The sequence below is a fragment of the Dasypus novemcinctus genome, chromosome 3 (genome assembly GCF_030445035.2).
Source record: "Dasypus novemcinctus isolate mDasNov1 chromosome 3, mDasNov1.1.hap2, whole genome shotgun sequence".
Classification (NCBI taxonomy): domain Eukaryota; kingdom Metazoa; phylum Chordata; class Mammalia; order Cingulata; family Dasypodidae; genus Dasypus; species Dasypus novemcinctus.
Window position 1 is genome coordinate 79,910,641 of NC_080675.1, and position 14,926 is coordinate 79,925,566.

Consider the following 14,926-nt stretch of genomic DNA (forward strand, 5'->3'; position numbering starts at 1 on the left):
TTCCCAGTGCCGCTGACAAGAATAGAAGCTGACACAGAAGAACACACAGCAAATGGACAGAGAACAGACAACTGGGGGGGGGAGGGGAAGGGGAGAGAAATAAATTTTTAAAATGATGTTAATATAAGGCAAAAAAAACCAAAAAAAACATTATGCTAAGTGAAAGAAGCCAGACACAAAGTACTATGCATTGTATGATTCCATTTATATAATGTGTAAATATAAATCAACTTATAAAGATGGAATTAGATTAGTTGTTATGCAGGGCTGGGGAAGGATAGAGGGATTGAGATGTGACTGCTAGGGGGTGTGAAGATTTTCTTTTTGTGATTATACTAAATGTCACTGATCTTTGGATAGATCGTATGTATGTGAATGTATCTCAAAAATACTACTTAGTAAATAATTGTGCAAGAATAGCCAGAAATAGAAGCTATGTACAGCAGGAGAAGCACAGAGAGATCGAGAGGTGACACGTTTTCTTTTGTCTGTTTATTATTATTGAAACAATAAAAATGCTCTAATAACGATTGACGTGATGATTGCACAATTATGTGATTATACCAAATATCACTGATTGTACATTTTGGATGAATTGTATGTTTTATTAATATGTATCAATAAAATAGATTGATTCAAAGAAAAAAAAGCCATTGATTGTACTCTTTGGATAGACTGTATGGTATGTGAATATATCTCAATAAAACTGCTTACCTCTCTAAACCTGCTACACTTTCCAATACGGTAACCACTAGCCCCATGTGGCTAATCCAAATTAAGATATGCTGTAGATGTAAAATACACACAGGCTTTCAAAGATTTAGTACCCCCAAAAGATGTAAAATATCTCTAATTTTTCTATTAACTACATGTTGAAATACTTTTGATGTATTAGATTAAATAAGATGTAATAAAATTGATGTCAGCTCTACCTTTTTAACTTTTTAAACGTGGCTACTAGAAAATTTACAATTACATATAAGGTTCGCATTACATTTCTACCGGACAACGCAGCTCTGGGCCTTCAGTTACCTCCTCCCTGAAATGGGGATAATTCGAACCACCTCCTGAAGCTGTTACCAATATTAAGTGAAATAAAGTCTGCAAACGCTTAGCACTTAGCAGCTATTAGCTAGCCAAAGGGAAGAGGCCAAGTGAGGCATTTGGACAAGGGAAGGCCGAGTGGCTGAAGCCGCCGCACCGCCCGGCGTCCAGCTATTCTAAGGGCAGCCTTTTGGGAACGCGCCTACCTTCTCTCGCCCGCAGACCGGGAGCAGGAGTATCACGCCCGGAAACCCGCAGCCGTCCAGCGTTTGCAGAGCTGGCAGCGAAGGGGCTGGTGAGGGGCGCCTGGCATGGGGTGAGGCAACAGTCCTTTCCCCCTCGCCGATTTCTCTGAGCGAGGCTGGGGTACCGTGAGTTGGAACCCCGAGGTCGGACAAGCAAAAAGGGCAGTCTTCCGGCAAGTCAGAGAGGAGGCTCTGGCGGCTTGGCCTCGGCGCCGCCGCCTCCCACCGCCGCCGCTTCCCTCGGCGGCCCCACCTACCGGCCGCGCCGCCTCCGTGAACGCCGCGGCGGCCGCCGCTCGCGAGGCCGCGACTGCTTCTCCTCCTTCAACACCGCTTCCTGGCTCCCGGTCCATCGTCGTCACAGGGCTGCTGGCGCTGGCAAGATAGAGCGTAATGGCCGGCAAGCCCACATCCATCCTCCGCCTTCTCCAAGTGGGACTCACCGGCAGCGCCCGCCTCCAGCCGCGCCCCGACACGCCACGACCGAGGGGCAGGGCGCGCGGGTGTCTTGCCAGTCGGGACGCCCGGGCGCCAGCCGACTCCGCCCGGGAGGCTCAACCGCCCTCTCGGGGCGGGGCGGGGCCTTCGGCTGTACCGCTTCCGGCCCCGCCCACGTCCGCCCCTCGCCGAACCTCCTGGTAGCGTGGTGACGTCATGCTTCCTACCTGTACCTGGAGCTTCTGCCTTCCAACGTCGAAGCAACCGCTTGCCAACTCAGTCCGGGGCAGTCACCCTCCCAGAAAGTTCGTTTCTGCGCTTTTAAAATAATACCTGCTTGTACCAAGAAATCCTTGCTGAAAAGTAACTGTCAAATGTACATACAGCTCCTGGTAATATATCCTATTATTAAGGTGGGTGTTAGGACAGTCCAGCCAAAATACCTTGAAATAAAGGGCTTAAAAGTGCATTTTGCTTAAACTTGTCTGAAATACTTAAATCTAACTGTAGAAAAATTAACTGAGAAGACCTAAATGCCAGTAAAGGGTAGCAGCAAGCTTCCATCTTGACAGATATGAAGAATATTTTATGTGCTTTAGGGTTTGTTCTGGTAAGAGGGGATATTGAGAGCAGTTGTGGCTCAAGCAGTTGAGTGCCCACCTCCTACACTAGAGGTCCTGGGTTTGGTTCCCAGTGCCTCCTAGGGAAAAAAATGAGCAGACAACAAACAACAACAAAAAAGCACAATGAGCACAAACAGAGCAAATAGACATACAAGTCTTCTGGAAGGCGGGGAAGAAGAGAGGATATCCCACGTCTCCCACGTTTTCCGATGACCAACCCAAATTTTTTTAAAAAGATTTATTTTTATTTATTTCTCTCCCCTCCCCCCAGTCTCTTTGTGCCCATTTGTAAAGTGTTCTTCTGTGTCCGCTTACATTCTTGTCATGCTGTACTGGGAAACTGTGTTGCTTTTTTGTTGCGTCATCTTGCTGCATCAGCTCTCCCTGTGTGCACTGCTCCTGGGCAGGCTGCATTTTTTTGCATGGGGCAGCTTTCCTTGTGGGGTGCATTCTTCGCGTGTGGGGCTCCCCTACGTGGGGAACACCCCTGTGTGACACGGCACTCCTTGCACGCAGCAGCACTGTGCATGGGCCAGCTTACCACATGGGTCAAGAGGCTCTGGGTTTGAACCCTGGGCCCTCCATATGGTAGGCGGACACTATCGATTGAGCCACAACAGCTTCCCCCAACCAAATTTTTTAAAGTCATGGTTGAAATAATTACTGAATTACAGAATGACTCTGATGTCAAGCTAGTTGGAGCATCTCCATATAAATGTTTTTATTGCACACTTTTAGCATGAAAATTTCTACACAAGTTTTCACACATTTGGAAAGGTCAAAAAGAAAATATGTATTTTGGTGGGGAGTATTTTAGTTTGCCTATCAATGCATTATACCAGAAATGAGTTGGCTTTTATAATGGGAATTTATTAATTTTTGAGCTTACACTTCTGGGGCCATGATAGTGTCCAAATCAAGGCATCGTCAGAGATGCTTCTCACTGAGCTGCAGCTGTGGCTGATCAGGCACATGGCAGGGTCCACTCATCTCTCCCCTCTCTTCCAAGTTTTATTGCTTTCAGCTTCAGGCTCTCCACAGGCTTCTGTCTGTGTGGCCTTCTTTGTCGGTGGCTTTTTATCTTTGTTTATAAAGAACTACAGTAAGAGGATTAAGATTCACCCTGGTCATACAATCTAATCAAAGTTCTTTAACAGAGGTCATTTAATCAAAGGTCCCACCTACAAAAGGTTCACATGGACAAAAAGGGATTAGCTCTAAGGACATGATCTTCTGGGGTCCACCCAGCTTTAAACTGTCACAGGGAGTTTCCTTTGCTACTTTAGACTTCAAGTCAGAATGTAGGGACCAAGTTTGTGGTTATGCAAGATGCTCCAGGGTGCTGTTCCCCCACAGAATCTTTGAACAACTAGCCAAACTAGCAGTGCCATCTTCCTCAAAACTGCAGAAAAGTTAAATGGTTACAGAACTGAGTGGTGAGTCAAGAAAAATGCAGCTTTAAAAATGGTAGGGGAAATGGATGTGGCTCAACCAATTGAGCTCCATCTACCATAGAGAAGGTCCAGTGTTCAATGCCCAGGGCCTCCTGGTGAGGGTGAGCTGGCCCACACAGCGAGCTGGTCCACGTGGAGGGCCAGCTCATGCGGGAATTCAGCCCTGCACAAGAGTGCCACCCTCCGTGGGAAAGCCTCCCATGCAGGAATGCTGGCCAATGCAGAGAGCTGGTGCAGCAAGATGACACGAGACACGAGAGGAAAGAAAATAAGATGATGTAGCAGAACAGGGCCTGAGGTGGCACAAGAGAGTAAATGCCTCTCTCCCACTCTGGAAGGTTCCAGGATCGGTTCCTGGAGCTACCTAGTGAGAATACAAGCAGACACAGAAGAACACAGCGAATGGGGGGGAACTGGGGTGTGGTGGTGGTGGTGGGGTAAATCTTTTTTTAAAAAATGGCAGAAGCTCCTGGTGCCTTTGCTGTACTTCAATTGTGGGTCCTTGGCTCTGCTCTAACAAGTTAGACCCTATATGTATACCTGCGTGCCTGTATACTGGTGCCAATCTATGGTGTGAAATCCTGAAGCCTGAACCAGGAAAGTCATATCTGGCTCACCCTTGAAGAGTTTGCTCTTCAGGGAGAAGCAGCAAAGCAGCTTGCAGATAGCTAAAGCAGTGTAATAGGTCAGAGCAGCTAGGGTAAAGGATACCCTGCTATCATTATTCAATAGAGCACCAAATAGAGGGAAAAAATCTATTTCATAGGGAGTATAGGGGGCATTCCTAAAGCTACAAATCCCAGGATCAGAAAAGAATAATCACAGGGAGCTGGTGTAGCTCAGTGCTTGAGCACCGACTTCCCACATTTGAGGTTCTGGATTCAATCTCAGTACCTCCAGAACAAAACAAACAAAACAAAACAAAACAAAAACCAAAAACCTGAGCAGAGCCTGCACATCATATTTACTTCAGGCAGATCCTCTTGAAAAGAGCCAATTTGCAAAAACTACAAAAGGTGCTTTTTTGCTTTTGTTTGGTAATGTAAACTATAGACCACCATTAATAGTGTAATTATAATAATTTGGTTACATCATCTGTAGCAATAGTACCACACTAAAGCCAAGTGTTAATAGAAAAAACTGTGAGGAGTGTATATGGGAACTCTATTTTCTGTACGACTTTCCTGTAAATCTACAACTGGCTCTAATACAATTTTTTATTTTAAAAGCTTCACATTAGTCCCAATTCAGAAATGTTCTTCAAAATTGTGTGACCTAGTTTAAGTCATTAAGAATGGTGCCAGCAGGCCCAACACCCCTATAACTTCAAACATTTTTCTCCTGTGCAAAAGTTCATTTTCCTTATGTTCTGCCCAATATTCATGTACCCTTTCTATCCTGTTTATAACTATGATACACTAAAAACAAATATCTTTAAAACAAAAGGTGATCATTTGAAAACAATCTACAGTTAAAAATTTGGTTGGAAATCCATAATGCTCTATATTCTTGAGATATGATCAATTGAGCTAGCTGAGGAGGTAAACAAATTAGTAACATGATCTGATGCTGTCTGGTGGCAGCACAAAACCATAAACAAAAGCTCTGCAATAAATTGAAAACAAAAATAAAGAGTCAATTGTTAAAGACTTCACAAGTTGGCTTTCATTAAAAAAAAAAAGACACTTCTACATTATATGTATTCAAAACCTCTTTCATAACCTACTTGCAAGGTTAATCAACATCTTTATTATTAAAAATTTGTGGAATGTTTATAAATGCACGGTTTTCCAAATTGGCAATAAACATCAAATTACAATTTTCAGTGCTGAAGAAGAATGTTTTTATGGTTACAAATGATTTCTTAGCTTACTGAAACTTCAAAATTCAAGTCACGTTCCAACATGAACTGCAAGCACATCCTGAGAAGAGTTATTTTTAACATAAAAAACTGAAGAGTACTTTATATCAAATGGACTACTCAGAGCAACATAAAAGCACAGAAATTCTAATAGTTTTATTTAGGGTATTTACATTTTATCATAATTTCCAAACTGCTACAGCTCAACTAAAAGTAGGCAACAAAACCACATGCCAAAACTATCCTTTCACCTTTTAAGTATAAACTGTATCTTTCACTTCATAAGTATTCTTTCACCTTGTAAGTATAACATTGTATCACTATGACTAAAAAGAAATTAAGGTGTTATTATATTTCATCTACTTGAGAACACAATTGTAGTCTAAATTTGTAATTTAATGATGCATATAGAGGTAATTTTGGATCTACCCATTTCTCTGCAAGGCTGGGAAAATAAAGAATAAAATTTGATAACCATCAAATAAAAAACAACACTTTCTTATGGTTTTAACACATTATATCTATTATAACATAGCTACATGTTTTAGCAGATAACATTTTTCAGGCTATGCTATTCTTTAAATGGGGGATATATTTTCATCAATGATGCACAAGAAAAAAATAAGGTGGTAAAAATGAGGGGGGAAAAATAAATAAAAATAAATCTTAAAAAAAAAAAAAAAAAAAGCCAAATATACCAGATACTTTGCTGAGGGCTTTCCTTTTATTAGTTCTTCCTCGTCACAAGTGTGACATACCACTATAAATATCAACATTTTACAGATGAGGAAATACAGGCTCAAAGAGATTATCTTGCTCAAGGACACAGTCGGTAAGGAGCAGAGCTAGGTTTCACACTTGACAATCTGATTCCAAGAGTTTACACTTAGCCATTCTGCCCACCTCTCTGATGACAAAAATGTCAAAAAATATAAAGTTATTAAACAACAGGAGAGTAATTAAATTCCTAGACCAAAGGTAAGAGTGATATTTGGGAACATTTGGATGGAAATAAGTGACTTTTATATGTATTTTTTTAAGTTGATTATAAAGGATAACCATTTTTAAGTATTAAGAGCCTATATGGAAATACCAAGTAAACTTGTTTTATTCAGTTATACATAAATAAATGTTTTCTTAATTGAAATCTGGTCAGCATTTTTGTGTGTGGTTAAGGATTCACTATATGTATTCAACTACCAGAATCAATTTTTCATATGGCATTAGCCATAAAATATTAGCTTTCTTTTTATATTGTTCCTATATTCAAATTTCTGTGTTCAAGAAATGGGCATCTTAACCTGAAGTCTGCTGAACACTTGGAGTTCTTCTGATAATAATCTATAAAATAACTATAAAAATATAAGGACTGCCACAAGTAGAGATTGAGAGTAAGACCTTAAATTGCCTTTTTTTTTTTTTTAATACCGCCCTCTCCCCCTCCAGATGGCTCCCTCATCTGTCTGCTTGTTGTCTGCTCATCTTCTTTAGGAGGCACCGGGAACTGAATTGGGGACCTCCATGTGGAGGCTAGAGCCCAACCACTTGAGCCACTTCAGCTTCCTGCTGGTTGCATCATCTGCTAGTGTGTCATCTGCTCATTGCCACATCTTGCTAGTTGTGGTGTCTTACTGGTCATGGTGTCTTGCTGGTTGGGGCATCTGCCGTTGCAGAGGTTGTGGCATCTGCTTGTTATGGTGGTTGCAGTGTCTGCTGGTTGTGGCATCTACTAGCTGCAGCATCTTGCTGGTTGCAGAGTCTGCCTGATTGAAGAGTCTGCTTGTTGTGGCATCAATTTAGTCTTTTTTAGGAGGCACCAGAAACTCAACCCAGGACCTCCCATGTGGGAGGTGGATGCCCAATTGCTTGAGCCACATGTACTCCAATACAGTCTCTTTTAACACAATAAGGAAATTGAGAAACATCAAGGGACAGACATCAACTGAAGGGTTTCATCCTTCCTCTATTTCCTAACAAATGCAGTGTCAAGAAATATGCAGATGTTTCTTGCACCACTTCTGCCAGAATTGAGATTTGAACCTCTTAAATTAATACCAAAGATTAGAAATTAGGGGCCCCTAATGATATTCAGTAACACTCTTACCTCCTTTGAGTTACTGAGGAGCAAGCTTCCCTTATTCTATTGTAAAATTATAAAAAGCAAGCAAGCATGATTCCTAAAATAAGGGAACATGCATATCATGTTATCCTTATTTGAGGCTGATATGGAACCTCTTTCTGGAGACACTCATTTAGTATACCTTGCTTAGGAAAAGTAGATGAAAGTCACAGGCTGTTAATTCCTTCTGCACCCACAGAAAAAAATGTCTTTTATGCAGAAGTGTCAGAAGAATCTCAGGCCCCACATAAGGGATTTTCTTGGTTGTACAGTTTGTTGATATTTAATTTTTAAGTTTGCTTTTGTTTTACAATTACAAAGTACTATAAGGTTAAGGAAGTTATACCTAGTTTTACATTTGTACATATTTAAATAGCATTGTAATAAAAATCAGGAAGAATTCAGTGCTGTACAATATCAGATCTTGTGGTCTAAGTTGGGAATAATGTATCAGATACCAAGAAACAAAGGAATCAATTTCAATAGTGAAAAATGAAAGGAAAATTGTTCAATAATTAAAGGATTTGATTTTGGCATATAGTACTTATGCTGCCAAACATTAGCATTTACATAAAAACCATGAGAAGAAAAGGACAGCTTTTGTAACTGAAGATGACAGGTTGAGGAATTAAAAGAATCAGTATTTTAGAGGGCATCTCCACTAGTTTGTTTTAATAGAAGAGGAAAGAGAAACAGAACCTGACTAGGTATGCTGGATCGTTAGTATACATTGTATACATTGTTATTTTTGCTTCTGAAAAATACAGTTTGCTTCAGACACAAAAGTATTAAAAACTTATGCCTAAAGCCATAAAAGGTATTATGACCAAGTGTCTCATATTTTTTTTGGCCAAAATACAAAAGAGCTATCCTGAAGACAGAAATCACAAAAATGCACTACCAGAAAACGTGGTATGCATTGTTTTATTTAGAAACTAATTCAGAAAAAAATGTTTCCACTAGAGTTAAATTTCTAGAGCTGGACCTTGCCATGACATTTCTCCAGAACATAAGTTTTTACAGTTCATACAATGTTCTATAGTCTTTGGTTAATAAAAAAAAATTCAGTGAGATATAAAATCATGCTCAGGTGAACAAGAAAATTAGTTGCATTCTTCATGTAGTTATTTTTTAAAGACATTTTGGTTTATAAGATCTTAAAATACTTGAGCCATTAAAAAAAAGGTAATACCATAAAAACTAGTTATTTCCTTTGCTCTCTCCCACCAAAAATCAGTTCTTTGTTGAAAATCAGTTCATCCTATTTTGATGTATACTGCTACACTATATCTATTTCCTTTGTGATCTCAATAACGAATAGGCATAAGAGTTTTTCTAGTATTTTCAATTATTTCATGATTTATTTAAAATCCACTGTTATAAATGAAATGAGCAGCAATCCAATGGAACCAATAACCAGATCAACCTTGTCACTACTTTTAAAATATGAGTGATGCCTACTATTTGCAATTTTCCCACTAAAAGGTCTATACATAAGTATTTATTATCAGAGCACACCAATTTCTTCAAGTATATTTTTGGTATATAAGAAACACAACAAAATTGGCTTTAAAAAATCAATGCCACTAAGGCTTTAAAAATACAAGGTAAAACATTCAATCTATATATAAAACATATATATTGTGAGCTATAACCAAATTCTCAATTTTAGTAAGTGGCAGAGCTAAGACTTTCTGTGGCAAAAGTATCTCAATTATTCTAAGTCAAGCAAAAATTACTAACACTCATAATTAAGTTATTCTACCATATTTCTCATTGAAGTTATATTTCCAGGCATAGTTTTAAATAAGATGTACCTATTGGCTTTTCAGTCTACAATTTTAGGTAATACAATAACGTCAAAACATAAAGAAAGTTAACAGCCCCTTAATTATAACCACTTTCAAGTTTATTTTACAGCACTTTTATTGAGACATCATGTCACTTCTGACCAGGACTGTTTACAAAGGTAATGCTTGGCCTTTGAGACAATTAAAAATCTTTGCACACTAAAATTTTACATCATGATTGGTTTAACTTAAGAAGTGTTATGATGGTGAAAACTAATAGGAAAAGGAAATCTAAAGCAAAAATATAACAATTTCCTCAAAAAACATATATTACTCCCTTATACCAAAAGAAGGGAGGGAAGAAGTAAAGAAGAGGAAAGGAAGGAGAAAGAAGACAAAAAGAAAAAGAAAAAGATCAAGACAGGCAAGAAAAATACTTTTTTTCCCATTTTAAAAAGGAGGGAAACTCTTGAGGTCTCAGCGCAATCAACTGAGTCAGTTTATAATAAGGCAACTTCTTTACATATTATTGAATCCCATCATGCCTTTCATATTGCCAGCAGCACCCTGTTGAAACTGCCTCATCATTGACTGAAGTCCTGCCATACCACCTAGAATGAAAGCAGAGTAAAAACAAAAAATAATTAAGCAGAACTTTAGGTACTTACTATTATGGCATAGTAAGTACATATTATAGCATAATAACTTCTAAAAATTACTGGCTTCTAAATGCAATTTAGTCATCAACCTTAAAGAACATACCAATTAAAAATCTGTATTATCACTAGTACACTCATCTGTAAAAGAGAATGCAGGGAAGCAGACTTGGCCCAATGGATAGGGTGTCTGCCTACCACATGGGAGGTCTGCGGTTCAAACCCTGGGCCTCCTTGACCTGCGTGGACCTGGCCCATGCACAGTGCTGATGTGTGCAAGGAGTGCTGTGCCACACAGGGGTGTCCTCGCTTAGGTGAGCCCCACGTGCAAGACATATGCTCTGTAAAGAGAGCTGTCCAGCGTGAAAGAAAGTGCAGCCTGCCCAGGAATGGCGCCACTCACAGAGAGAGAAACTAGATGACATAACTAAAAGAAACACAGATTCCCAGTGCCACTGATAAGGACAGAAGCAGTCACAGAAGAGAGTGCAGTGAATGGACACAGAGAGCAACCAACTGGGGAGGGGGGAGGGAAAGGGGAGAGATTTAAATTTAAAAAAATAATATTTTTTTAAAAAAGAGAATGCATAATCGATGGCATAGATTTGTTGTGACAAATAAATAATACTGAGAAGATCTTAGAACAGTAGCTGTCACACAGGAGGGCATAAATAAATCTAAAAAGAATTTTTCTGAGAAGTACAAGAGTCTTGTTAAAAATAGTATTAAATTACATAAAAAATAATCAGTGGGATTATTTCATAGGATTTACAAGAAGAAAATAATCCACAATTTACTATCTACTATATACCCAGAACTGTACTGGACACTTTCAAATACATTAGCTCATTTAGCTGTCACAATTCTCAATGAGCTACTGTCTGTAGTTTTACAGAAAGGAAAGGTGAAGTCCGGAAAGGTTAAAGAACTCTTCACAGGTTGTACAATAAAAGTAGAACTAAGATTCAAAATATCTATTTAATGTTAAAATTGCATCATTGGAAATATCCAGGTTTCAAAAAAGGGCAAAGGTCACTAGAACACATTTAAAAAAGAGATTTGGGAGTAGATGTAGCTCAGTGATTGAGCGCCTGCCTCCTACATACAAGGTCCTGGGTTCAATCCCTGGTACCTCCTAAAAAAAAAAAAAAAAGAGGATTAAGAGTAGCTTGCTCAAAAATCACAAAGGTGTCAGCAAAGATGTGAATAAAATCTAAGCTTACACAGTGCTATTACAACAATTCAACTTATGATTCAGATGGCCATTTTCCTGGAGGTACACATCTTTTGAAAAGGTTTTCATTTCGCAAATAGAAGGTTTGTAATTTAAACTCAACCATTATAAATCAAACTGTATTAACAACTGGCCAACAACTCTGTATTTACCCATGTGATGAAGAACTCTTGGATCCATCATTTTGGCCATTTGTTGATTCAATTTTGCCATCTGAGACTGGCTCACATTCTTAGACATGTCACCACCTGAAAAAGAAAAAAAAAAGTTTGAGTAATATAAAATGTAATATAATCAAGTTGTCAGAGAAAGTTTGACAAATTGAGTAAATACAAAGAAAAAGAACCCATCTATAAACCTATCACTCTAACATAATTATTTCTATTTCTATATATTCTCTTCTAATCTTTATCTCAATTGCAAACAAATTTTTAAGGATGAAAAGTAAAATTCTATTCTTAGACAATTAAGGAACATTTAAGGGACTCTTAAGGCTTAGATTTTTGTTTTTAATTTTATTTATGCCTGTGAATGAGCCACTATAAGCAAAACTGTATCCAGTGGTTGTTAATATTAAGGGAGATGGGATTGCTCATAAGTGAATATGAATATTCAAAAATTTGAATATTTGTATATATCTAAGATGCCATTAAAAGATAAAGAAAAACCTCAGCCAACAGAAAGACAAATAATGCAACTCATTTGTCAGTGAATTTTCACACATTTAGTAAAAACTCCACAGTAAAAAAGGGCAGACAATAAAAGAGATTCACTCTGGGACAGGGCAGATAAGAGCATCCTGTGAGATTAACTGTGCTCATAGAGAGACAGGAAGCAAAAGGAATCATCAAAGCAAGTAGAGTTTTCAGCAAAACTGCTTGATTTATTTCATAAGGAGCATTAACTCCTTTGAAACACTTTTGGTACTTTTTCAGAAACAATGAAAATGAAAATCAAAGTTGTCATTGATTGTCTTCTCAAAGCTGGCTAATCTGAATAAATTATGTGAATTAAGAACTATGAATGAAAGAAAAGATGTACTTTTATGAGAAAAAAAATCATGATTAGTAAATATGGTAAAGATGTGAATTCATGTTGACTGGTGATTTGTCCTAGGAGTTTGTTTCAGAGGACTTAAAACGGCAAACATATAATAAAAATCTGATGTGAAAAGTGTATGTGCCATATACACTGCCTATTTCATGTTTTTGTGCCTTAATTAAGGAATTGATACTTAAATAAGACCTGATTGATACATCTGCAGCAATTTTACCAAGAATAGTCAAGGTCATTCGGGATGACAAAATGTGTTTACAAATTGCTACCAGAAATAGCAAGTGCTGTTGGAAGTTACATCCAATTTTAAACCTTTCTCTAAAGAACTTTTCTCTCCCTTGTTATAAAAGAAAAATAGGTTATAGAAAGCAAGAAAAATAAAAAGTGTCAAAGACAAAAGGTAATGAAAAAATCTTTAAGTAAAAAAAGAAAAAGATTATGTTTTTGAACTAATCCATTCCTATGGGTGTGAGATCATTTTGTTGGACTACATTAGTGAGATGTGACTTAGGCTGAGTCTCCACCCTCTTGCTGGGTCTGAATAAAATGGAGACACAGAGAGAAACACACACAGGGAAAGGGAGCTCTGTCATTTTTGACCCTGCAATGTGAAAGGAGAACTTGAGGACCGCTAGAGCAGCCAAAGCTTAATCACGAAGCCCCCAAGAGGCTGGGTCCATGGAGTAGCTCAAAGTTGAGGAGACAAGCCCAGGCTGAAGAGACAAGCCACATGCCTGACAGCTTAAATCTGATCTTGGGAAGAAAACAGAGCAGGTGCCATTTAGAGAGAAGGCCCAGTAAGAGACAAGTTCTATGCCAGGTTGCACAAAACTGAGCTCTGAAGACAGCTGATTCTGGAGGGGAAGGCATGGACCTCAGCAGAGATCACATACCATCTTGCTTTACCATGTAGCAAAATGCCTGATCAACAGTAGCTGACTATAGTGAGAAAGCATCTCTGAGGTGTTTTGATCTGTACATTTCATGGCCTTAGAACTGTGAGCTTTTTACCCCAAATAAATCTCCTTTATAAAAGCCAACCCATTTCTGGTATTTTGCATCAGTGCCTTTGGCAACCTAAAATACTTTACATTGTTTTTGAAATAATAAATTCACTTTAATACTTGTTGACATTATAGGGAATTTTTAAAAATTTAAAGAGGAAGACTGGACAGTTAGCAAATGATTAATACTTTGGAAAAAACAAAGTTATCTTCTAACCTCACTTGGTATGCAGTAAAATAAATTCCAGATGGAATAAAAAGGAAAACAAAGTAAAACAAAAAAGAATTGAAGAAAATATGTCTTCTCTTGTGGTATAAGCATGGGGAAGGCTTTTATGAGCATAAAAGAACCCATAAAGGAAAAGATGGATGGGATTGGTAACATTTAAAAAAATCATTTAAAAATATGAACAAATATAAAAAGAGCAAATAAAAAACAGAGGAAAAATCATTGTGGACAGAAATTAAAGCTATTATAGAGTTATTACAAAGAAATAGGGGAAAAATTAGAACAAAAGGATAAGGAACGTCAAGAAGTAATTCACGAAAGAAATTCAAATCACTAAATATACGAAGAAATGCCACACTTAATAGTGATTTTTTAAAACTATTGAAAAATACTTGACAGTTAAGTAGAAAATGACATTGAATTATTGCAAAATTTACCCAGTACCCACTAAGTTTCTGATAAAAATAGAAAAAAATCCCTGGCCTCAAAGAAAACTATACAGAAACTAAAACTTAGTGCATTACTAACAAGAATATATTTGTGCAACTCATCTGAAGGATAATCTAGAAAAATGTAGCAAAAGCCTTAAAAATAGTCATACTTGATGGGAATGTATCCAAATGAAAATGAAAATAGGCGTAAAAATAGATGCCCACGAATGTTCCTCACGTTCATGTGAGAATCAGCCTAACTGCCCAACAAAGAGACACTAAGCTAAACAAAGATACATGCATAACTTGAATACAGTTCAGTGGTTTAAAAATTATATTTTGAACACTATTTGACAATATGGAAAAACAGTCATTATATATCTGATAAAAACATTAGTTATATCAAATGTTATTTGCAACAGGACCCATAGTATTCTCTGGTAAAAGCAATGGGTAACTTTACCTATTATACATTCTTACATTCTCCAATTTTTATGAATACATTTGTTACACGTTCATAAAAATAAAGTCAGTAAGTTGGATCCCCAACCCCTGCCCAATATTAATGCTCATTACTTCAGACTAGAAAACAAATAACTCACAGATCATGTTATAAATCCTGGAAGTACTTGAATATACTGTAATTCATCAGTAAATTTTCCAATATTGGCAGTACTCTCTGGCTTTAATTTTTAATTTCTCAGATTCCTTCTTTCCTTTCAGTCTGGCAACTAATGATGAG

The 14,926-nt window shown here is 37.8% G+C and overlaps 1 protein-coding gene across 9 annotated transcripts in view; it reads right to left on the reverse strand.

Moving 5' to 3' along the window:
• The window catches only part of LOC101428374 (signal recognition particle subunit SRP54), a 91,166-nt gene that overhangs the window by 33,336 nt on the left and 42,904 nt on the right, over positions 1 to 14,926 (reverse strand). For 8 of the 9 annotated variants that reach the window (XM_004467906.5, XM_058293550.2, XM_004467903.5 and 5 more), the window contains 2 exons: positions 11,617 to 11,712; positions 9,672 to 10,185 (listed from right to left, as the gene is read on the reverse strand). In XM_004467906.5, coding sequence (XP_004467963.1) covers positions 10,094 to 10,185; positions 11,617 to 11,712 — 188 coding nt within the window. In that variant the 3' untranslated portion in view covers positions 9,672 to 10,093. Of the gene's footprint in view, positions 1 to 9,671; positions 10,186 to 11,616; positions 11,713 to 14,926 lie in introns of those variants that run through there. The other variant, XM_071213983.1, reaches the window with a different exon arrangement.